Source organism: Panulirus ornatus, chromosome 20 (genome assembly GCF_036320965.1).
Source record: "Panulirus ornatus isolate Po-2019 chromosome 20, ASM3632096v1, whole genome shotgun sequence".
Classification (NCBI taxonomy): Eukaryota; Metazoa; Arthropoda; class Malacostraca; order Decapoda; family Palinuridae; genus Panulirus; species Panulirus ornatus.
In genome coordinates, this window is record NC_092243.1 from 56449042 (window position 1) to 56475815 (window position 26774).

Consider the following 26774-nt stretch of genomic DNA (forward strand, 5'->3'; position numbering starts at 1 on the left):
TATATATATATATATATATTCTTTCTTCTCTTTTATACATATACGCCATTTCCCGAGGTAGCGAGGTAGCGTTAAGAACAAAGGACAGCCTAACAGAGAAAATCCTTACTTGGCTCCCTTCTCTGTTTCCCATTTTCTAGATCTCGGCTTCCGTTTTACACACACACACACACACACACACACACACACACACACACACACACACACACACACACAGACATATAACCGATATTACTAATATTTTACTGGTTAACCTCAGATCTGATTAATTTATCATATGTCCGGGTTCTACTGCTCTCTCGCCTTTAATTCTAATTCCCAGGTGTTTATATAACGAAAGGGACTCTCTCTCTCTCTCTCTCTCTCTCTCTCTCTCTCTCTCTCTCTCTCTCTCTCTCTTAATGCCTCTCAAGATGATGTTTCTATCAGAGTGATTCCTTGAAATGTTCTCCGAGAGAAAATCTCCTTCTCTCTTACCAAGAACTATCTGAGGTTCCCTTTTTTATTAGGGTTTACCTCTGGCTCCTCTTTCGATCAAGGTCTATCTATAGCCTCTCTTTACCAGGGTCTATCTCTACCTCCTCTCTCTCTCTCTCATCTCTCTCTCTCTCTCTCACTCTCTCTCTCTCTCCTCTCTCTCCTCTCTCTCTCTCTCAGGGGTCCATCTATACCTCTCTTTACACGGGTTTACCTCAGGCTCCTCTCTTCATCAGGGTCTATTTCTGGCTTCTCCATTTATCAGGGATACACCTGAGGCCTCAGTCTTACTATCAATATTGCTTTAAAAATCACGTCTTCTCTCTCTCTCTCTCTCCTCTCTCTCTCTCTCCTCTCTCTCTCTCTCCTCTCTCTCTCTCTCTCAGGCGGCAGAAAGAGGCAGCGACACCGACGAAGCAAGAGGGCTCTGCGGCGAGCGCTACGCGTTCCCCTTACCTCCCGGATAAAAACGACATCTCGTCGTGGGCTCTGCCATCCCCATGTGATTATGATGTTCTTGAGCCGGGGATGGTGTAGGGGAAGAGGGAAGGGGGGAGATAAATGGGTACGGAGGAGGGAGGTGGCAAGGAGACCGAGGAACATGGGAGTATCGATAAAAGGGGAGAAAAAAACGTAAGAACATATGAAGAAATTACAAGTAAAAGGTGTAAGGAAGATGATCATAAGTGGAGGGAAATATGATAAAAAGGAGGAGATAGAGGAAGGGGGGAGGAGGAGAGGAAAAAAGAAAAAAGGGAGACAGGGGGAATGTAACATATCGATGATGTATTATGAAAAAGAAGCAGAATGGACAATGAAGAAGAGCCAGGAGGATGAGGGAGGATGTGTGTGTGTGTGTGTGTGTGTGAGAGAGAGAGAGAGAGGAGAGAGAGAGAGAGAGAGAGAGAGAGAGAGAGAGAGAGAGAGAGAAGGAAACAGGACAGATGAAGGAGAGGTCCAGATGAAGGAAATGGACAGAACACACACACACACACACACACCACACACACACACACAGGGAAAAGAAAATGGGGAAAAGAAAACAGATTAACATACGGAGCAGACTGTGGTCGTGAGCACCTGCTTACAAACCCTTGGGAAGGACTAAACCATCCATTAGTCTACAAATGTCTCGCAAAAGAAAGTATAATAAATACATTATTTCAGCTCTGAATCTCTATACGACTAATTACGAATTTTACGGCCTAAAAGAATAACAATTTTACCGTATGCTCAAACCATGTGTCATTTTTTTCTACAGCGCGTTTCCATCGACATACCATGTTAATGTGTAATACTTTTAAACTTACTAAATTAGCGTGAAGAAAAAAGAAATAGTGAAATAGTAGGGATATGTTTTGACTAATACATCACCATAAATGTTTCCATCGACTATATATAAATATATATATATATATATATATATATATATATATATATATATATATATATATATATATATATATATATATACTCTGTATCACCTTAAAACACTGAAGATGTGTTATGGATTTAAATCTCGAGTGACAACGAAAAGAATCTACGAAGACCTTAAAAAATACCACAAGTTACAAACCATCTCGGTAAAATATTGCTTTTGTCTTTCAAGTTTCACCATTTATCTTGCCTGGCTTCATGACCGCCTGCGTTTCCACGCCGGGCCAGCCACGACACCCGTGGTAATTCTGGCTCCACCTGGGTGATCCACCTGACGAATTACAGTGAACGCAAAAAACCTTCATGAAATAGCGTAGGTGGAAAACGGGAATTGGACCAAAGATGAATTCTCAGATATGAATCTAAAAAAAAAAAAAAAAAAATTTCGATTCAGCCAACACTTTTTTCACTTATTTGAAATACTGAAACTAATATTCAGTATTGGGTTCTGACTCGGATTTCCCATCGTATGAATAATAATATAAAAACATAAAAACTATTCAGTCCATTAAAATATATCTCAAACAAGAAACAAAACTTGTCCAATAAAACATCCCTTTTATATCTCTTATCAGAATACTTTCTTATATTTTCTTAATTATTTACCTTTTATCAAAATCAGAAAACAGTGTCTCGTTTAAAATTCTGTTTTACACCTTATTAGTTACCAGAATACATTGTTTTCGTTCTTAAAATTTCCCTCATATCTTAATTCCCATGAAAACTACAGTACTATGTTTCAGCTATCAAATTTGCTTTCATACCACCGTTTACCAAAGCTAGACTGTTTTCCTTCTAACATACTGCTCATACTAACGCTACAAGAAGGACCAATTTCCCCGTGTTGAAGAATGACTCTTTCTTGCCCCGAGGTGGCTACTGGGATAAGCCACTTCATTAAGCAACCTACTTTTGTCTCAATTAGTATCCGGTTCATATCTTCAGTTACCCATTTTCTTTCTGTCTGCTCCTCTACTTTCTCTTAAGATGTGCAGAGCGTCACCTGACCCTATGGTCGAAATATCTTTTTTTTTCTTTCGTTGCAACGACCAACTTGTCTGTTATTTCCATGATCAACTGATAATAATGATTGTAATCAGCATCACCAAACTCCCTTCTATTACACATAGTTCTGTTGTCGTATTTGTATTGCTTTACATTTCTTAAATTTCCTTTATCTCTCTCTCTCTCTCTCTTTCTTTCCTCTCTCATTCCCGTAAGTCTGTCTTCACATGAGCGAGTGGGTCCTTTATTGTCTGTCTTTCCCAGGTCTTACAAGCGGTTCTATCATCAGCTATCAAGACTCCAGCTACAGCTGCGGTGTGGAGCTGGAAGACTTCTGAAATACAGCATCTGACACCATCTCTGCACCATCTCAGTCCCTTCACCGAGACCAGTTCATATCGCTCGCAACAATCTCCTTCTTCACCAATTATCATCTTTTACAGTCATAGTTTCCAAGCGGCAAAAGCAAAGCAGATTTCACGATTAAATATAAAACCAGGACACAAATCAAGATGCTTCCCAGCCTTGCTCACATCCTGTCTTGTACAAGCTTAGTCCAAAATACATTAATTCATTTCTCTTGCTTTACTTCAGGCAAATAATTCCTACAATTAATTCAATTTACACACACACACACACAAGTTCAACCTTTCGTAATTGCATATGTTTATTTGGCAGGCTCTTCGAAATTCGTACCAGTGAATCAAAATAATTATAGGTTTCAAAATTTCAGGTTCTGAAGTCTTGCATCAGTCCATGATGCGAGGGTAATGTTCAGTCCAGCATGGGACACAAGTCGTATGAACCTGCAGTGTTCCATCACTCACCAACCTTCATTTGGCGTCGGATGACCACACTTGATTTGGCGTCGCATGACCACACTTGATTTGCCGTCGGAAGACCACACTTGATTTGGCGTCGGAAGACCACACTTGATTTGGCGTCGCATGTGTAGTGGCCAAGAGGCTACCAGATCCCCCCCCGCCCTCTTAATTTTACCATCTCAATGTGCTGGTTATTACAACCTCACAGCGCCAGATCCAATGCTACTCCAATGGCGTGGGTGGACTTGCAACACCTGCTTCAACCGAGCGAGGCAGAGGCGGTAATAACATCCAGGTCAAGTAGTGACAACAGGATATGGACCCGAGGTGTTTCTGCCTACGCAAACCTGGTTATAGAATGCTATAACACATCACGTACGAACCCGAGATTCATACACGATCCTCCTCGACACGCTAACACCCTAAAATGAATGTTGTACGAAGCCATTCTTGCCGGATCCCTTGAGGGGCTATCGTTCACGACTTCGTAGTATCTTGTCTCTGTAGGTCCCGGAGACTCCAGACTACACAAGCCCTACTGCTGATGCCTCATGTTGATAACCTGGATGGAACACGTTTGCTCGCCCAGACGTTGGAACTGCTTTGATTCTCGACGGCCAAGATCTCGTCTTCCAACTAAATGAAGGATGATATCACGTCTGCTTTTGTTTCTCCCCAAAATCACAACCGAAAATGATATTCAAAACTTTACCGAAATTGCGCTGCAGACGTTGTGAATATATCACAAGAACCGAAGTGGAGATATATACCTCCCCTTTGACGACCCCTTTCGTCTGTGCTTTGGGCCGAACGTTCGGCCAAATGACACCTTACATCACGACCAGCTGAACTTAACGATAAAACTTCATTAGCCACCAACCCATCACCACACGCACTATGCGAGAGGTAGAGGAGGAGGAGGAGGAGGAGGTATAGTGGCATTAAACTGGTGTAGGGAGGAAGATGAAAGGAGAAGAGGAGGATGAGGACCAATAATGGGATGACAGAGACGGAATGAGAGACAGAAGACACCAGAGGAACAGTTTAGTACTATGGTGTAAAGGAAGTGAGGAGGGAGGGAACAGTGGAGAGAGAAAAAGGAAGAGATAGAGAGATAACGTGACGGCATCTGCCCAGAGAAGATGGGAGAGAGGGGAAAAAAATGAGTGTGGTACGTGGATTTTTGCCCCGAGGTTGGTCTTAATAAGCGTTCGACGTCACCATAGTTAACACGGGAGGCTGGGATAAAGAACCTCAGGAGCGACAGATGGTCCACAGGAGGGTTGGATCCCCTTCAGTATGACCACATCTGGCAGATTATCAGGGCCTGATCCCGTCTATAAGGGATGACAAATGAGTGTATCACAGGCTTTATATTAACAGGGTCGGATTCCTTTTAATGGGATAACGTTTTGTAATTCTAATTTCAAGAGGGAAAGTGAAGAAGGGTATTACATGCATTATACAACAGGGTTGGATCTCTTAAATGCACTACATATTGTATAATACAGCTGTATTGCGATTATATACGTTTATATATTGTACGAAAAATATTGCATTCTGAAATGTGTGTAAATCATGGAATGTTATTACAATTGCTGTTACAAAGATAAATATATATATATATATATATATATATATATATATATATATATATATATATATATATATATTCTTTCTTCTCTTTTATACATATACGCCATTTCCCGAGGTAGCGAGGTAGCGTTAAGAACAAAGGACAGCCTAACAGGGAAAATCCTTACTTGGCTCCCTTCTCTGTTTCCCATTTTCTAGATCTCGGCTTCCGTTTTACACACACACACACACACACACACACACACACACACACACACACACACACGGACATATAACCGATATTACTAATATTTTACTGGTTAACCTCAGATCTGATTAATTTATCATATGTCCGGGTTCTACTGCTCTCTCGCCTTTAATTCTAATTCCCAGGTGTTTATATAACGAAAGGGACTCTCTCTCTCTCTCTCTCTCTCTCTCTCTCTCTCTCTCTCTCTCTCTCTCTCTCTTAATGCCTCTCAAGATGATGTTTCTATCAGAGTGATTCCTTGAAATGTTCTCCGAGAGAAAATCTCCTTCTCTCTTACCAAGAACTATCTGAGGTTCCCTTTTTTATTAGGGTTTACCTCTGGCTCCTCTTTCGATCAAGGTCTATCTATAGCCTCTCTTTACCAGGGTCTATCTCTACCTCCTCTCTCTCTCTCTCTCTCTCTCTCTCTCTCTCTCTCTCTCTCTCTCTCTCTCGGGGTCCATCTATACCCTCTCTTTACACGGGTTTACCTCAGGCTCCTCTCTTCATCAGGGTCTATTTCTGGCTTCTCCATTTATCAGGATACACCTGAGGCCTCAGTCTTACTATCAATATTGCTTTAAAAATCACGTCTTCTCTCTCTCTCTCTCTCTCTCTCTCTCTCTCTCTCTCTCTCTCTCTCTCTCTCTATTTTCCCCCACACAACCTTTACCCGACACATCACAGAACATCAACAGAAAAACCATAATTACTAAACACACCTCCACGAGAACACTCACCGGCACCAATTCCAGACAAAAGAACAAAATTCCCTGAGTATTCTCAACATACAATCACCTGCTCCGCCCTAAATCACGCCTCACCTACCTAGCCATCCTAAGGAAACATGGACAAACTACACAAAACACATCGCCCAGAACCGGATGTTTAACACTTGTACAACAAAACAAGAATTCTTCAAACACAATTTCACTTCAACACGCCAGGCACTCGGTAATCTGCTACAGCATTAGACCTCTCCCATCCAAACCATCCCATAACCAACCACTATCCCTCAGGACAAAAACAATAACAAAAGCAAAAAAAAAAAAAAAAAAAACAGTCTCACACTTCAGCAACCTATATTCACAGACGTCCCACTCCCCTAAAAAAAAAACATCCCAGACAAAATACATTCACATTGTTATAACCCAGCGAACAATATACAACCGATCTAAACGTCTCACTCTTATAACTCCTGTAGATTTACACTCACCTAAAAGTGCATCCCCGAGGCACGCACGAGTTACAATATCTTAGCTACACACTGTACACCGCCCATATCCCTAATATCAAAAACCAACTCGTCATACCACAACAGCCCTCAGAAGTTAACCTCGTCATACGCCACCAGGTCATCTGTTACGTGGGTTTCCCATGTACTGTCCTTCTGCAGAGAACCTCGTCATAGACCATCAGGTCTTCTGTCATCTGGCTTTCCTATGTACTCTCCTCCACCAGATTACCTCGTCATAAGCCATCAGGGCTTCTGTTATTTGACTTTCCCAGGTACTGTCCTGCAGCAGATAAGCTCGTCATAGACCATCATGTTTTCTGTTATCTGGTTTTCCCATGTACTTACCTTCAGCAGATACCCTCGTCACAGACCATCAGGTCTTCTGTTACGTGGTCTTCCCATGTACTGTCCTCCAGCGGATAACCTAATCGTATACCATAAGGTCTTCTGCTATCTGGCTCATTCATATACTAACCAAAGATCTAACCTCTAAGCTGAAGAAACTGAACCCCAAGTCAAAGGTCCTGTTCTCACCCTTGAAAGACAAATGCACGAATTCTTAATCCTCTTCACCTCTGGTCGGCCTGGTCTTCTACAAGCAGGTCATCCCTCACCATGAGTACCATCCTGATACATTACAGGCAGCCAGCCTGGCCTCCTACAGGTAGTCGGGCTCGTCTTCTACAGGCAGGTCATCCCTCACCATATGTACAGTCTTGACACATTACAGGCAGCCGGCCTGGCCTCCTTCCTGGTCTTCTACAGGCAGGTCATCTGTACCATCCTGACACATAACGGGCAGGAGGTCTCAGCAGCGTATGGGAACCATCACACCTGGCACCTCACCTTTCCCTCCCATCCTCGCTCTCTTTCCTCCCTCACTCAATCCATCGATCCCCTCCCCATCTATGTTCACAATGCCAATATTATCCTTTCCTCCTTCGATCTGACTCACTAAACTTCATTACTCTCCCCCTTCCTTTTATTGTTCCCCCTTCCGATACACATTACTTTTATAAATCCTCGCCCCCTTCCCTACCCTTCTTTCCTCTCCCCTCCCCCAGGTCTCTCCCACCTCCCCTCTCACTTGGGTGTCCGAGTCATGATTAGCAAACTGTACTGTGTATCCCAGCAAGACGGGACTTGCACAATTTAGTGTGGGAGGGAATATTTATAGAGGGAAAGAGGGAGTGGGGGGGGGGGGGAATTTAAAGTAGCTGGGGAAGGGAGGAATGGAGGAGGGAAAGTGATAAAATGTAGGAGGGGGGAGGGGAAGGAAACGATGGGAAGGAATAAAAAAAAAAGAGGATGACCTATTTCTTTTGCCTCTCCTTTTTTTTTTGAAGAAATTATGTTCTGCTTACATCAATTACGAGAGAGAGAGAGAGAGAGAGAGAGAGAGAGAGAGAGAGAGAGAGAGAGAGAGAGAGAGAGAGAGAGCGAGCATAATGACCTTGTTGTAATCAACAAGGGTTGCTATTGATATGTACTCCAGTCACTCACAGTTGTTCTACCATAAAACTTTACTAGGGTCGGCCGATGCATCTACTCCTTCACCCATAGCGAACTCCCATGTCCGCCCATCTGAACACGAACTCACACACACATGCCCTTCGACACACACACACACACACACACACACATGCCCTTCGACACACACACACACACACACACCTGTTCCCCACAACTGTAAACACAGCGAACCTCAATGCTACATGTGTATGAAATAATAAAAAAAGACACGAATGATTTGTAGTAATTGGAGGGACGCGTTCCTCTCTGGTTTTGGGGGGGGGGGGGGGGGGGGGCAAATTGCGAATTTCCAGTTTTGGGCAAATTGCGAATATCTGGTTTTGGGGCAAATTGCGATCCTCCAACCCGAGTCTCGGCAATTAACTTTGAGGGGGAAACACGCGTCCCCATCTCAACTTGAAATTACGCCGTCGGCAAACGTTTAACTATTATTGCTTTCTTCGCCTGTACTAAATCTGAGCTACAATCATGGGACGTTTCCATCTGGTCTCTTTATCCTATTGGCCATGAGCTGATGGGGGTATGGGGGAGGTCTGCGGCTGCTCGTCGTCTCCTCTAATTGGTCGAGCGATGGGTGGGACACGATAGCTCTACTGATGCTGGCCAATCAGGTGACAGCGTTTGAGAGAGAGAGAGAGAGAGAGAGAGAGAGAGAGAGAGAGAGAGAGAGAGAGAGCACTCTTGCCGTCCAGCGGAGGGGCATATTAACTGTGCCTCGCTGAGGAAGAACCTCCACTTTGGCCACATACGGGAGGGGGGCGGCACGTTGACTGTATACAGACCTTGAGTGGAGGTACAGTAGATGTAGCAACGCTGTAGTGGATGATGCCTTGATCACAGCGACTCTGGAGACCCCTAGCCATAACGTTAAGATCTACAATAGGTATGATCTACAGCCACCTACATAAGGTTATGGCATCTATGGTATGTAGGACGACAGAACCACAGACCTCTAAAAGGGAATCCAAGACAATTACAGTCCTGTAGAGAACATATTACGATCATTTAATTTTTTTCTGAAACGCCACACTGACCTCAATTCATGTTTTCTCACCACAATTTTTGGTCATGTAACAGTGGTTACGGAAGTGTAGACCACCAGGATGTTACACACATTCGGTAACGCCATCAGGGTAACATGGCAGTACCTCCGTCACATAGACGACAAGAAAGAAACAGTGTGGATGGAGACCTGCTCTCTGGCCTAAACTGACACCAGAAAACGCGAGATGGGTTGACCCCTGAAGATAAGTCCCCCAGTTTCTTTACTCCTATCTTTTTCCTTGCTGTTCCTTCCACATAACCTGGGTCAAAAAAAAAAAAAAAAAAAAAAAAGGCTCTGGGTATCATCAGTATGTAAAGTCAGTTAACACTCGCCTAATGGACAGCTCTGGACTCACGCTAGAAGCAATGCTGACGCTCACACCTCCACCAAGTACAGAATCCTGAGGTCAATTCACCGTGACCACAACGAAGCTTTCCCTCACCGTGTCCCATCCTCATCACTCTGCACTTACGTAGGTTATAGTTCAAGAAACCACTGACCCTATGACACACACACACACACACACACACACACACACACACACAGCAGCTTAAGCCATATATCGACCAGTCCCGAGGGGAGAGGATGAACATCTGGGTTGGGTAAGGGAAAGTGGGGCGTGTCGCAGGTGATAAATGATGAGCGACCCTGATGAAGACAACAGAGATAATGCATCCTACACACACACACACACACACACACACAATCATATTAAAGCTACAGACTGGAGCTATGATGATCATCAGGCACGTACCTGCACTTCTTTGGTGTGCATGTTGTTGGCGAAGATGATCAGGGAGGAGAAGTTTCTGACGACGTCGAACTCGCACAGGATCTCCAGCGAGCTGTAGGACTCGTTCCTCCACCCCACCCACTCGTACCCTGCAGTAGGGGAGAGCAGGGAAATTAATCTTAAGGCAGGGGAATTTAATCTCAAGGAAGGGGAAATTAATCTTAAAGGAGGGAAATTAATCTCAAGGCAGGGGAAATTAATACTAGGAAGGGAAATTAATCTCAAGGCAGGGGAAATTAATACTAGGGAAGGGAAATTAATCTCAAGGCAGGGGAAATTAATACTAGGGAAGGGAAATTAATCTCAAGGCAGTGAAATTGATACTAGGGGAGGGAAATTATTCTCAAGGCAGGGGAAATTAATACCAGGAGAGGGAAATTAATCTCAAGGCAGGAGAAACTAACACCAAGACAAAGTTAGTAACCTACCCTAACGCAGAGATTGATAAAATATTGCTATGAAAATTAAATTCCAGGAAATAATCATATAGCAGTAGAATATCATTTTCGACGAAGGAAATTATTTCTTACGGTGGTAATTCATTTCAAGGAACAGAAATTAGTTTCACTGAAAAAATATAATGAACTTCAAGTCTGAGAAATAACTAGAACCAAGAAAATCAAGTTCAAGGTAGGAAGATCATTCTTAAGGCATGATGACTTAATCATAAGACATAGAATTTAATATGGCCAGGAAAAGTGATCATTAAATGAAGGAAATTAATCTTAAAATAGGTAAATGGATATCATCTACTCCAAGGCGAGGAAACTAATTCTACGGTACACAAAAATTAATACTATGGCAATAAAAATTCAATTTAAGGCTGAAAAAATTCAAAATTTCTGGACAAATATTAATTCTATAACACAAAAATCTATAGAAGGGAAATCAGTTCTATGGAAGGAGGTTTAGTTCTAAGGTATATATCATTTAGGAAAGAGATATCAACTATCAACAGGATGTAATTTCAATCAATGAATCCTTTTAGAAAAGTTCAGAACAGACGAATATTTCAAAATCCTAACAAAAAATATGCGAAGTTTATAACAATAATAAAAATAATAATAATAATAATAAAATGATAATTTTAATTACCATTATTATTATCATTATTAGGATCAATCATCATGCAAGGTTACGGTCACAAAAATGATTAGCATCAACCCGTCATAAGTCCACATCATCAAATTGTATGTTGTCATTACCTCACATCAACACAAGAGATGTTTGCATCATGTATACAGGTATACTGTGTCATAAGGTCACACAACCGAGTCTACCTACCTCTCGAAAGCCACACGTCACATGAAGTTTACCCATGTACTATAACCACGACCCCGAGCAATGTATACCAATATCATACCCCCTCACGTCCCTATTAGTAAAGTGTACACCGTTGTGAACCGAGTGTACTACTATTGGCCTATTTTCCACAGTATACTCACATCACTGTGATCTGTACACCAAGACAATGTAAGGTAAACCTGAAGGAAAAGGATTATAGTACTGAGTGACGGTAAACGCCTATGGGACACAGAAGATAGGTTTTAACCCCATTTTGAGACAATCACTTGAACTCAATCTCGAATCACATAAACCATCGACATCCATCTTAATCAGTACCAATACTCATCAACTCGAACCATTTGATATAATGCCATTTTGAGACATTCAACCACTTATGCCCAATCTCTCAATCAATCTTTCTAACATAATATCAATGAACCAAATTAATTATCCTAACCAAAATCAATGAACCAGACATCTCTGGTTTCAGTCACCCAGCACCTCTACCTGATTCTATATCAGTGCACCATTCGACCGTACAGTCACATCCAACAGTACCACCCCAGATTACTTCAACGGATGGTTTCAGCCACTCACATCCAACAATTCCAACCCAGATTACTTCAACGGATGGTTTCAACCAAACAACCTCTCCCAGTATCAGTCTCATCACCAATGATCATTACCTTACGAACTGCTTGAGTAGAACGTTCAACTGACCTCTCAATTGTCTTCAATCACCTAATTGCGATCGATCAACGATATGGCCCCAGTGTCCAATAACCAGCTATGCAACCTAAGGTTCAGTCACGTAACGACCGTCATCACACTAGTTCCACTTCACGACTGTCCAGTTACATTAGAGCCAACCACTGTTTCCATCCATTAACAATCCGGTTCCAGTCTACAGACTTAATCACATAATTATACAAGATTATTAAAAAAATATATAATTATATAAAACATCTATGTAATTATATAATTATACAATACGGCGGTCCTAATTTTCACTTTGACTACTGGACCCTAATTTCAATCAACCTGATGTTCAATTCGAATTTCGATCGAACTATCAATCGTCCCTTAATAATTAACTATTCCATACAATATTTCATTACTAACTCATTAACCAAATATCCTCCAAAATGTTACCTTTGCAACGACAGCCAGCACATAATTATGTCCAAAACAAATAATTAATACAAATGGTCAATACATCAACTAATTTATTTCCAGAAAAGAACAACATTTTGACTCGATGCCATAAATAACAACAATGGCGAGACTGTAAACAAAATGTTATTTCTACAACTGTTGGCTTAAAATCAAGGTATAGTTCAGGTTTTAAATCACATTAAAAAAAACTAAATTATTTATCAGAAAAGCTATATGATGTAGTGGAAGGAATCATGACCACAAATATTCAGCTTGAATATTATGTCATCTGGCAATGAGAAGTATTTATAAAAATTAGGAGATATATGGAACACTGTATTCATTACGATGGCTCATGATAATGCTGATCAGGCGACAGGAAAGTTGTACCCTAAAATTCAAAAGGAGAAATAATACGTGTGACGAAACCTTAACAGAAAATCTATGCTCGAAAAATTAAGAATCATAAATCCAGGTACTGCAACAGTTCACGGTATCTTTCATGCCAAAAATCACATTTACATATCAAGGAGGAAAGTAATGACAGATTTCATCAACTTGAGTTCAAATATTTTCCAAATATTGACCTACGAATGACAGGTACCAACACGAACACATGAAAACAGGTAATCATTACGAAGGTTAATAAGACAACGGTAAAAAAATAATATGTAGACCCAGCATTCTATTCAACATGATTGACATGACCAACGATACACTGAAAAAAAAAAACTCTGAAATCAATTGGAAAAAATTAAGTAACAGTTCAGGATATTTATAGCCCAAATGTGAAAAAAAAATTTTATTACTTTGACTATTAATCTAATATCCCCTGGAACATCGAGTTGGACGGACAAGTAACAATATGATGTAGCGAGTATTCGGAAAGACTACTAAATGTGTCAGTTGACTGGGAGTCGAACGTGGTGTGTTCAGGACGGGGTGGCATGAGGAGTGAGAGAGCCATGGTTAGCATCATTGGTGAAAAGAGATGAGGTCATGAAAGCCTTGCCTAAGACGAAGTGTGGCAATGCGGTGGGAGTGGATGGGACTGCAAGAAAAGAGGTGACAATATTACTGACAGGTTTGCCAGTCGCTTCGAAATTAGTATGGCCCAAGGTGAGGTACCAACGGAATGGCAAAATGCATCCAAATGGCCCTTTTGTGAGGTCAAGGGAGAAAAAAAAATTGAATTTTTAAACTAAAAAGGTACAAGTATGTTGAGTCCACTTGGAACGGTGTATGGGGCAGTGGTGACTAAGAGGGGTGTGACGAACACAGCATCCAGCTTGGGAGGATCCATTGAGCACCAATGTGTTTGTTGTAATGAAACTGAGTGAGAAAAATATGGTTAAGGAGATTTGTACGTGGAATTTATGACGCCTTGTGAAAGGCTCGATTGATATTGTGTGGTGAGAAAGCTACTTGTTACAGGGAGGTGTTTTTTACCAGAAGAGCGAGGCGTGTAAGCCAGCAGTATGGATAAAACGTTACGTTACTTAGGAGAACAGGTGATGTAGGATTATGAACCTAACAAAAACTAGGATCATTGCCATTAATAGTAGCACGGTCATCGACCGTAAAATAACTAAAAAACGAATACTTCTTCGCCATGAATACCATCTTTGATGAAACTGTAAAAGAAATTGTCAAGTTCTAAAAATAAAGCCAAAACAACTGTTTTTCTTACGCTAAAACATGTTTTGCAAAAATGACTAAAATGAAGATATCATTAATCATTTATTCAAACCCAACTCCAATGAATAATTCTATCATCACGACTCTATATGGAGTTCGTAAACATATTTCCGTTTTTGGTTCCTATAACCTCAAATTCGACGAGACCTACCAAAAAATCTCTTTCCAATTTCTATGCATTATATATATATATATATATATATATATATATATATATATATATATATATATATATATATATATATATATATATTTTTTATACTTTGTTGCTGTCTCCCGCGTTTGCGAGGTAGCGCAAGGAAACAGACGAAAGAAATGGCCCAACCCCCCCATACACATGTACATACACACGTCCACACACGGAAATATACATACCTACACAGCTTTCCATGGTTTACCCCAGACGCTTCACATGCCTTGATTCAATCCACTGACAGCACGTCAACCCCTGTATACCACATCGCTCCAATTCACTCTATTCCTTGCCCTCCTTTCACCCTCCTGCATGTTCAGGCCCCGATCACACAAAATCCTTTTCACTCCATCTTTCCACCTCCAATTTGGTCTCCCTCTTCTCCTCGTTCCCTCCACCTCCGACACATATATCCTCTTGGTCAATCTTTCCTCACTCATTCTCTCCATGTGCCCAAACCATTTCAAAACACCCTCTTCTGCTCTCTCAACCACGCTCTTTTTATTTCCACACATCTCTCTTACCCTTACGTTACTTACTCGATCAAACCACCTCACACCACACATTGTCCTCAAACATCTCATTTCCAGCACATCCATCCTCCTGCGCACAACTCTATCCATAGCCCACGCCTCGCAACCATACAACATTGTTGGAACTACTATTCCTTCAAACATACCCATTTTTGCTTTCCGGGATAATGTTCTCGACTTCCACACATTTTTCAAGGCTCCCAAAATTTTCGCCCCCTCCCCCACCCTATGATCCACTTCCGCTTCCATGGTTCCATCCGCTGACAGATCCACTCCCAGATATCTAAAACACTTCACTTCCTCCAGTTTTTCACCATTCAAACTCACCTCCCAATTGACTTGACCCTCAACCTTACTGTACCTAATAACCTTGCTCTTATTCACATTTACTCTTATATATATATATATATATATATATATATATATATATATATATATATATATATATATGGTAGTGAGATGAGGACACTAAGCCCACCCCAGGAATGTGTTCTGATGACACTATAAACTGTACGTTTGAAGCGTTTTTTAAAGTTTCGTGGTAAGGGACAGTTTGCAGCGACACTTCCGTACCAGGTGAAGCCGCGCCCAGCTGGATATTCCAGTGTGACCCAAGAAATGCACCCCGGTCCTCCAGTCACTGTTGTAATCTGGCGTTATCAGGAAACACTGGATGAGTCAGTTTCCTCTCAAAATGTATTTTCAAAGATGAGGGAAAACAAGTGGTTCTAATACCGAGTCTAGAGGGACTCCACTCACTGCCTTCGTTCGCCTTCGGTGTTGTTTAGCGGGTCCCATACGTCCTTTGGCCACTCCTCATCTTCACAAGAGTGAACTACGATGTCCTCGCATCTCAAGAGTCTACAACTGACGCAGGTTACGAATGACGAGTGTACGAAAAAGTTCCTATGTCTCTTGAAGGACTTGAAGCAGCCATGATGGTCCCGCATTCTCTACAAGTTAACAAGATTAGACCGTCGGCTGGTCTGTGTTTCCCCTCCGTCTCCTTGGAGATAATGAGGAGAGACAACCACTGCAGAAGCCAAATAATGACACCCTGTTCATCTCGAGTTCGAAGCGATCATCCTCTTAGCGCGTTTGCTTCCCCCCTGTTGTCATGACTACCCGACCTGGCAAATCCCTCTCCTCGTCTTGGTCCATTATACCGGTAAGTCCCATAAACCTCCCCTCCTCCTCCTCCTCCTCCGTTGCCATCTCTCCCTCCCGCCTTACCCAGCGTCCTCTACCGCCTTCCAGGTAAATGTCACACCCCAATTTTAAGAGAACAACAACTCCATTATGCTACATTTCCCTTTCCCCTCCTCCTCCTCTGCCATCGAGAATATCCCTTACCGTTCTCCTAACCCCAACACCCATTCCCTCCCCCCCACACTATATCCCCAACACGTGGCCTGCCCCATCCACACTAACCCCCTTCATAATCAAACAGGCTCCCCACCACAGTATATATGTGCTCCCACGGCTGCCCTACCCATCCTACACTCCAACAATAACTGTCGCCTCCCCACTTCTCATTCCTAATGTTTCCTGAGCACCTCCTCCAGTCTCAAGTTCCCCTCCCTATATATATATATATATATGTGTGTGTAAATATTTTTTTATTCTACTATATTAAGTCGCTGTCTTCCGCGTTAGCAAGGTACCGCAAGGAAACAGACGAAAGAATGGCCCAACCCATCCACATGCACAAACATATACATATATACACATGTACATATTCATACTTGCTGCCTTCATCCATTCCCGTCACCACCCCGGCACACATGAACCAGCATTCCCCCCCTCCGCGCGCGCGCGAGGTAGCGCTAGAAAAAGACAAGAAAGGCCACATTCGTTCACTCAGTCTCTAGCTGCCATGTGTGATGCACCCAAACCACAGCTCTCTTTCCACATCCGGGCCCAACAAAACTTTCCATGGTTTACCCCAGACGCTTCATATGCCCTGGTTCAATCCACTGAGAGCAGGTCGACCTCGATATATACATATATATATATATATATATATATATATATATATATACATATATATATATATACACACACACACACACACACACAAACGTTTGCCTTTCTGTATAACATTTTCAGTGAAGGTTACCAGGCGTACACAGATGGGTTTCTCCCTTTCCAAATGACTGCGCGGATGACCACACACCAGCCTGCCTGCCTTCGCCTACGATCCCCTACACCCGCTGGCCCCTTCCCAGTGGGTGCAGGGGAAACTCCCTACATCAGGTCCCTCTCCTCCCCCTAGAGGCCAGCTGTGTACGGGCCATACAGCCATCCTATCTGGGATCTGGGGTCCTTCTACCTGTCGTGTTGGTCGCCTCACTCACTCCAGTTTTGCTGTGTACTCTGTGTACCGTGCGTCTGTTCCGTTGCTCGACCGGTCGTTCAAGTTTCTATTCTAGGTGTCGTGTGCGTCTGTAACACTCCTATGTCCGTCGTTTAGGCCATTCTAGGTGTCGTTCACCTCTGTGTCATTGTTAAATCCGTCGTCTTGGTGATTTTTAAGTGCAGTCTGCGTTCGCTTCGTTGCTACATCAGTCGTGTCTATCTGCCTGTCGCGGTCGCTTGTTTCGTTGCTACACAGGTCGTTTAGGATTCCATTCGAACTGTCGTGCATGTCTCTAGCTCAGACATGCGTCGTGTCGTTCCACCAGCGTCGTCCGCTGTCGTCGTGCACGCGCTCAAGTCACGACCTGTCGTTCTTACCTTTGCCGTGGCCGATGTCGCTACGGAAGTTGTGGTCGCCGATCGTCCCGTCGTGGAGCTGTCCGAGGCCGCCGTAGAGGAAGCCGTCCGTGGTCGTCCCGTCGTAGCTCAGGTCCAGCAGGTCCACCTCCTGGCCTCGCTCCTGGCCCTGGGGCATCGAGTACGACACCAGACCGTCTGGCCAAGGAAGAAAACGGGAGTCATCATTAATAACGTGATCCTTAAATAAGTGATGTAAAGAAGGAAAAACATTTCATCATTTCCAGGCCATTGTCTTTGAACCATAACCTAAATGAAGAAGAAAAAAAACACTTATTCTACTTCCAACATTAGGAAACCTCTCACCCACTTTCTACGATGTCAAATTGCTGCAGGCTTTTCTCTCTTATGCCAGTTCCAGTAATAAGCCTCATACCCATTCTCTATGATGTAAGACTGCAGGCTGTTTCCTCTTACGACAGTTCCAACAATAAAATCTAAACCCATTTTCTATGATGTAAAACCGAAGACTATTTTCTGTGACGCCTTATTGTTGCTGGTAATGTGAACATAGGGATGGGGCACCAAATATGGGGTTACTATGGCATGGACACACAAGATGGACGTCAATACTAGGTATATACTAAACAGGGTTGGTTGACAGAAGTGGATCCTAAATGGGGGTTAACAGAGGCTGTCACAAAAAAGGACCCTGAAAAGGGGGGTTTAATATGGGAGGGGTAGACACTACACGTTTAGCAGGAGGAGGCGAACTCTAGATGAGAGAGAGAGAGAGAGAGAGAGAGAGAGAGAGAGAGAGAGAGAGAGAGAGAGAGAGAGAATAATACGATCATGATAAGAGGAGGAAATGGCGTCAAGATGAGGAGAGAACATGGGAGAGCGGCAGAACATGACCTCCACCTGCGCGAGAGCGGGACTGAGTGCGAGAAGATGGTGGAGGAGGTTCCTTATGAAAACTGGTGGGGGGTTACACGAAAGGTGTAGAAAATGGGGATTGTACAGGAAAACGTAAAATGGGCGACAAATGCTTTTTTAAAAGAACGGCGTAGTCACCCAAAACGTACAAAGGAAATTACGCGAGATGATGCTTAGAAAACGGAAATGGCAACTGAAAACAGAATGTGGGATATTCAAAGACATATGTTCAATTATCATTCTTACAAGAACAGAATAACTACACACGTAACGCATACCATCCACGGAAATTACTTATGAAGCATAGAAAACGAAGGTAGCAAATGAAAACGTGGTGCCCTCCCTCGGCGGCCACGGATGTCTCAAGATGTCGGCATCGCTCGCTGATTGTACCTGGTAGACTCCAGTAATTTCCCGGCTGTATTACGAGAACTCAAACACAGCGTAGTGATGGAACAGTGACTGTGGAGACACATGTCATCACTGCTGAGCCGTTGTGCTAGAAGCACTGACGAAGGCCGGATGGGACGAGGCACTTGCTCACTTCGAACTGAGCGATTCGAACTCTTAAGCCGACATGACTGAAGGAGGGGCGTGATATCGGCTAAGCAATGAAGAGGGTGAGGAGGGGCAAGGCCGACGCATCACAAACGTCGGTTGGAGGAGATCGAGAAACGTTTGTGAGATGGTAGAGATCGAGCTCCGAGAGGAATCTTGACCGGGACGAAGCAACGAAACGTTTCGCTCCGAGAGAAATCTTGACCGGGACGAAGCAACGAAACGTTTCGAAGACATAGAAAAAGGAACAGGGAAACTTCATAAGCTTAATACGTGACCAGGATGGCCAGGATGTTATAGAAAAGGGGGGACAGCAGCTGGGAGGGAAGGTAATTTCATTAGCGAAACTAAACAGCAACGAGAAGTTAATAGATAGATATAGCTCGGGGTTACACTGCAGATCATCCTGATATTAGGGTGTTGAGGGGGGAAAACTGCCTCAGGTGCTGGGGGAAGAGTGGAGGACCGTGACGATGGAGTACGTTCCCAGCAACGAGGTGTTCCTGCGCTGGGTAAGGGAAGAGCCAGAGCGAGTAGGGGACTGGAGAGTGTTCAAAAACACTGGGCCGATATGGTGTCCCTGGTGTCGCAGGTAGGGACACGTGAGAGCCAGGTGGTACAGTCACGGAGAGGTGAGGGATCTGCTCTCAGTATCATCCAACATTATAGTGTAAGGAAAAGATGACCACTGGAGAGGCGGCGCGAGTTACGCGCTCAAGTGCTCAATCATGCCTGGAACAGGAGCTGTCCACATAGGCCACGAACAAGCCATGAGAGAGAGCGAGACTCCACGAGACAAAGAGTTCATCCCTTCAACACAGTCTGGATGAAACCGTCCCAGCAGCTCGCTACATGTGAACCCAACAAGTACACATGACTTCCCATCTCTTAAACGTGAGGGAGGGGGGGAAACAGATGAAAGTTCCCGAGACTTTCTCTTACTGGAATGAGGCTCCACAACCAGATATCCTAACAACCAGACTTCCAGATGAAGCGTACGGAAAAATGTTATAGTGAAGCGCATCGAAACACACACACACACACACACACACACGGTTCTTTATGAAAGAACTTCATCAACTACATTAAGCAGGAAGACTTGGCAGACAGTAAAAAGATGACTCCACAACCAGAACACAACTGTTTCGGAAACGTATGAAGAAGAGGAGAGACTGGCGCACTGTGGTCAAGACATAGCTAACTCGCCAAGAGACCACCTTCCTAGTGGGAAACGCCACTGGTACAGATCCCTTTATCACTCCCACTGGAACACCAGGAGAGACTAGCAGATAGTAAATCATAAACGTACAACTGAGATTCCCTCGAGACCGACCCTTCGATAGCAGGAACAAGACGCTACTTTTACGGAAATCTACGGGAGACTTCGAGTCCATGAAGAAGCCCATGATTAACGCAGCAGAAACTGGAGAGCAGATACAAACACAGCACACAGCCTGCCACACCACACGGCCTGCCACAGCACACGGCCTGCCACAGCACACGGCCTGCCACAGCACACAGCCTGCCACACCACACGGCCTGCCACAGCACACGGCCTGCCACAGCACACGGCCTGCCACAGCACACGGCCTGCCACAGCACACAGCCTGCCACACCACACGGCCTGCCACAGCACACGGCCTGCCACAGCACACAGCCTGCCACAGCACACGGCCTGCCACAGCACACAGCCTGCCACAGCACACAGCCTGCCACAGCACACAGCCTGCCACAGCACACGGCCTGCCACAGAACACAGCCTGCCACAGCACACGGCCTGCCACAGCACACAGCCTGCCACAGCACACGGCCTGCCACAGCACACGGCCTGCCACAGCACACAGCCTGCCACAGCACACAGCCTGCCACAGCACACGACCTGCCACAGCACACAGCCTGCCACAGCACACGGCCTGCCACAGCACACGGCCTGCCACAGCACACAGCCTGCCACAGCACACAGCCTGCCACAGCACACAGCCTGCCACAGCACACGACCTGCCACAGCACACAGCCTGCCACAGCACACAGCCTGCCACAGCACACAGCCTGCCACAGCACACGGCCTGCCACAGCTACATCCCGACGGAAGCTTAAGCATACATGCATCCTCGTCCGGTCAAGTGGTTTGGTCACAGTTCATCGTGAGAGAGGAGCTAACAAGACAGATTCCTCATCAAACGGTACAAGTGATTCATCACCCACTCGTCTCATCTATCGAACGGCTCGAGATAAGCTTCACATGTATCGAGGGAACTGCCAGCGACGGTGGAACATGACGGACGATCGAGGAGGGACTCAATGTTTGAGGCGACTCAGCCACAGAAACCGAGGCTGCTTCACGGCGTCATGGTAGCAACATGACGGACGACATACAAGTGATTATAACAGTCATTACCTGACCTGGTCTACGAGTTCGTCAGCTGAAATGATACACGATGATGGTTCCTGTACATATACCCTTGTGGTTGTAATGAGGTCATCTGTCTACCTTGATCATGTAGAAGTAATCATGAGATTTGAAGTGGATGATCTACGATCATTACATACGTCGGTTGGCTGCTTGGTTTAATCGGGCATTTGGCCATTATCAACTGTCAGGGTTCATGCAGGCCATCCACGTCGAGCTCCGTCCACCAACCATAAAAACATTCAACACCTTCCTCAGGTGTTGAGGATAACTCGAAGAGCATCAAACACTCTCACGGTGCGTGTATGGCACATGTTCACATGATCGTATGATTTGTCGTCTTGTTACGCGAGATCTCCTTTGACGGTAATCATACGATTTGCTTTCGTTTCTGGAAATTGTTGGTTTTTAGTGGAAATTTCATTTTCTGTCCCTTTCTGCCTCGTGAATTTTCAACTACGTTTTCTACTAAATTTCTGGTTGTGACTGTATAATCAGTTACTCTAAGATGTTACAGTGGGAAGGTCGAGTTATCCAGTGTAGCAAAATGCTTGTGTGAGACACATTCATTACTGTATATTCATCGAGTATAATTTTCATACGTCAATACTTTTTCGACCTTTTTCTTTCAGGTAAATCATTTGAATTCATAAGAGGATCCTGTCATCATAAAATCCTTTTCGTTGTAATTTCATTATAATAATCTTGGCCTTGTGAATTTCTAGTCTTCATTATAACTGTTCAAGGTTATCACCACTGGATAATTGCTACACTGTTGACAGCCCCATGATCTATGACGTAATTCTACATCAATCCATATAAAAAAGTAATTCGTAAAAAGTTTCAGGTTCTCATTATTATGCAAATTTAAATTCAGTTATAATCTAAAAAAAAAAAAAGAAAAAAGGAATAGCATAAAGTCTGAATATATATATATATATATATATATATATATATATATATATATATATATATATATATATATATATATAGTAGTATTACACTTCAAGAAAATTAAACGTATAACACTGCCTAAATGTCCTCGAATGCAGGCGGCATGTGCGCAGAGCCTAAGGGATCAGTAGCCCAATTCGACCGTCCTGACGAAGGAGAATATTGGTAGATATTCAGAGACGAATCATAACTAAACACCAAACGAACAGGGAAGCAGCATACTGACCACCATGTACGTGTAACACTAACATGAAATGAGTAAAATAAAATGAGGAATGGGAATGACTCGAAACATTCAATAATGAGAAATGGGAATGGCTTGAACTATTTAATAATAAGAAATGGCTTGAACTATCTAATAATAAGAAATGGGAATGGCTTGAACTATTTAATAATAAGAAATGGGAATGGCTTGAAATATTTAATAATAAGAAATGGGAATGGCTTGAAATATTTGATAATAAGAAATGGGAATGGCTTGAAATATTTGATAATAATAATAATAATAATAACGATAATAATAATAATAATAATAATAATAATAACAATAATAATAATAATAATAATAATACCACTAAGACCCGAGATGTAACATGTATACACCAGAGCAGTAGCGTGTCCTCGAGAGGTATATTATCAGCGAAAAAGATTTCTCGTAAAATAGCCACGCCATGTAGCAAGAGACGAGACTACACCCTGGCCGGCTGGTAAAAATCCTGGAGCTGTGGTTAACACATCAAAAAAAAAAAGTTGTATGCAGATACGTGTGGCTAAAATGTACCACAGAGAGAACTAGGACGAGATACGTCATGTGTGGGATTCAGATGAGGAAAATGAGCTTAACGAAAAAAAATAAATGGAAGGCGGATGTGATACGCTATTCAGTATTTATCACAGAAAACTTTCCTTTTTCTTCGTGTGCCTCCGTAAAACCTTCCATGCCAAAGAACGTACACCTCAGATGAACGTTCAACTTGGCTGGGCCGTTCATCTTAGCTCAGTCAGGCCAGGTCGGGTCAAACACCTGCAGACTCTCCATAGCTGGCTTCCTTATCCCTGGACCCCTCTACCTCGAAGGATCAGAGTGTCAGGTAGATGAACAGGTAATTAACTCGAGTTATAGGTAAGGAAGGCGCTTAGAAACACATGCTGAAGCCTAGTTTATCACAGACAGGGACGCTTGTAACTCAACATGAAACGCATCTATGAAACAGATGTTCGAGTAACGATTTGGAAACCGGAAATATAATGAAAGTTCATTCTGAACTTCTTCATCAGCCGAAGACGCAGCATCCTAATAATATAAGAGAAATAACACTAAACCTTGATGTTTCTAAGCTGACTGAAGCACATTTATGTTGCTCCACAACGGATAAGAAAATCATAGGCAAGCACCAGGGAAAGACACTCTCGTCGGGCCAAAATTTACCTACACGGAAAAGGACGAAAGAGATTTTGAGAAGTGCCTTTTCTTGCAGGGTAATATGACTAATGGTGCCCCACACAGCTCAGCTTTGGGGCCACTGCTATTTCAGCTCGAAGTATAGATAGATAGGCGGACGTCTGAGGGTGATGCCATGTAAAAGAGGAATACAGAACCTTCTGGACTGCGACATCCAAAAGAAAGCCCAAAACAGGATCCAGGCCTGGACTAACACAGTTTATACCAATCTATCACTGCTGAAGAGAATGACATGATATGAGACAAAGGTTAAACCTAGCATCATCACGCAAAGAACATGGTATCAGAATCTACAAGCGAGGAGGACTTCGAAACTGACGTAGATTCCAGTCCGGCCACAAACAATAACTTCAGTGAGAGTCGTGCGTTGAGACACTTCATATACTCACTCTATGTCACAAATGCCTTCCAGGAAGGGGCAAGATCATCAAAATCCGTGTTCGACCCACATTCGTTGGCTATTTTGAGGAAGAATATTCATAGGCTTAGTACAGTCCGCAAACAGATGGTAATAAAATCTGTGCCTCAAGTAAACAGACTGGGCTATTAGGAAGGAAATGCAGTCACAGACTCGTTCACGGTAGGAAAGATAAGCACTGCAGGAGATCTGGTCACAACTCGTTAAGGGTCCCATCAAACATTCCTATGCTGACGCTGAGCAGTTCCTTAGACCATAGAGGAACCCCAATCAGCCACAGGATACAAACCCAAGCAAGAGTAAAGGCAGAAAAGATGTGGAGAGATGATTCTTAGCTACGATAATGATGGACAAGTGGGTTAAGCTCAAGCCGAGTGAAGAACACAGAGAATTAACAACAACAAAAAAAAAATGATTCGAAAGAAAGAATAAGATGGGAGCCTCGCGCTTGTAGACCCCCCCCCCCCCTATCCGTGCTGCACAAACAGGTGATTACATATAGGTAATCACACACACACACTCACACACACGCACACACACACACACACACACACACACACTCACACACACGCACACACACACACATTTCCTATATCGGTATTTTAATGAAAACACTAGGATCAGAGGGACCGATACACCATCCATATTGGATCTTACCTTAACATAAATTACCATGTAGACTGAAAATATCATATATAATACACCAATGAAATCAATCATGTAATCATTCATTCCGATCATAAAAATTAATCATGTAGTTCTTTATTCTGATTATACTGATTAATCATGTAGTTCTTTATTCTGATTATACTGATTTATCATGTAGTTCTTTATTCTGATTATGTGGTAGACAAGAATGTAGAAAGAAAAGAGACGAGACCAAAGAAAGTGGAGATATAATCGTGGAAACTACACACAAATATAATCGTTAAGGTAACATGAACTGGGAGATGGAGTTCAGTGGCGAGGAATCAAGACATTAGGTGTGAGATCTGCAATGAAGAGGCAGGGACGACAGTACCCCTAGACTCAAATACATAGGGAAGGTTTAGGAAGACGCGAGGAAGGGTCCAATATAAGATGTCAAGAGGCGATGGAGCTTAAAGATGTAGAAGGCAGAAGATACGAAAGTACGAATACAGAAACCCCTGACACAGGAAGACTACTGCACAGCTTTTCTATATATTCATCAGAATTTTGAGGGAAAGTCATAAAGGATAATGTAATGATATGTCTAGATCTGCTCCTCATGTCCAAAAGTGTTTTCATAGTGTTAGACACTACAGTTCCAACACCAATGAGAAGGATGGGGAGGAGGTCTTAGAAAAGCATTGAAATATCTATAAACGTCATGGAAAGAATATTAAAGGGTCTTGACCCTACATAAAGCCATGGCCCTGATCAAATTTCACCATATGTGTTGAAGATGTGTGGTGATAACCCCACACAGGCTACTATGAATGTTGTTCAAGATGTCACTGAAGGGAGGTGAAGTGGCAACAAGATGGCAAATGTCATAATTGTCTATAAGAATGAAGACCGGGAGAAGAAGACCGCCAAGAATCATACGAAGAATGGCCCACCCATTCACACACACACACACACACACACACACACACGCACATAAACGCTCATACACATAAATATACATACACATACACAAATATACATATATACACATGTGCATATTCATACTCACTTGCCTTCTTCTATGTCTGGCGCTACCACGTCCCACAGGAAATAGGATCGCTACCCCCTGCTTCAGCGAGGCAGCGCCAGGAAAACAGACAAAAAATGGTCACACTCGCTCACACTCAGTCTCTAGCTGTCATGTATAATGCACCGAAACCACAGCTTCCTTTCCAAATCCAGGCCCCACAGACATTTCCATGGTATCATATACCATGAGTATTATATATTAGGGGAAAAAACATGCAGTAATCTGTGATGGTAACTTGGTTAGTAGACATGGTCCCTAACCTGTCGCCAGAGTCCCATCTCAGGTGAATATGAATGGAGGCAAACTGTCTGCTGGCAAATAATAGAACTGCATCCAAGTACATTGTCAAGGAAATATTCAGCAAGCTGTTCACATCCTACATTAGGTCAAAACAAGATCATACTCCTCAAGTTTGGACAACACACTTGAAGCATAAAAACAAGTAGAGGAGATCCAGAGGAGGAGGACAAAGTAAGGATGTTGAAGGTTACGGCTACAGGACTTGAATGTGTCCACCATGGAATATAGAAGACTATAGGGCAAACCGATCACAACCTTT

General features: G+C 43.2%; 1 protein-coding gene across 2 annotated transcripts in view; it reads right to left on the reverse strand.

Moving 5' to 3' along the window:
* Window positions 1–26774, reverse strand: part of LOC139756034 (discoidin domain-containing receptor 2-like) — a 1074315-nt gene that overhangs the window by 125662 nt on the left and 921879 nt on the right. For both annotated transcript variants that reach the window (XM_071674983.1, XM_071674984.1), the window contains 2 exons: window positions 17779–17955; window positions 10138–10265 (listed from right to left, as the gene is read on the reverse strand). In XM_071674983.1, coding sequence (XP_071531084.1) covers window positions 10138–10265; window positions 17779–17955 — 305 coding nt within the window. The remainder of the gene's footprint in view (window positions 1–10137; window positions 10266–17778; window positions 17956–26774) is intronic.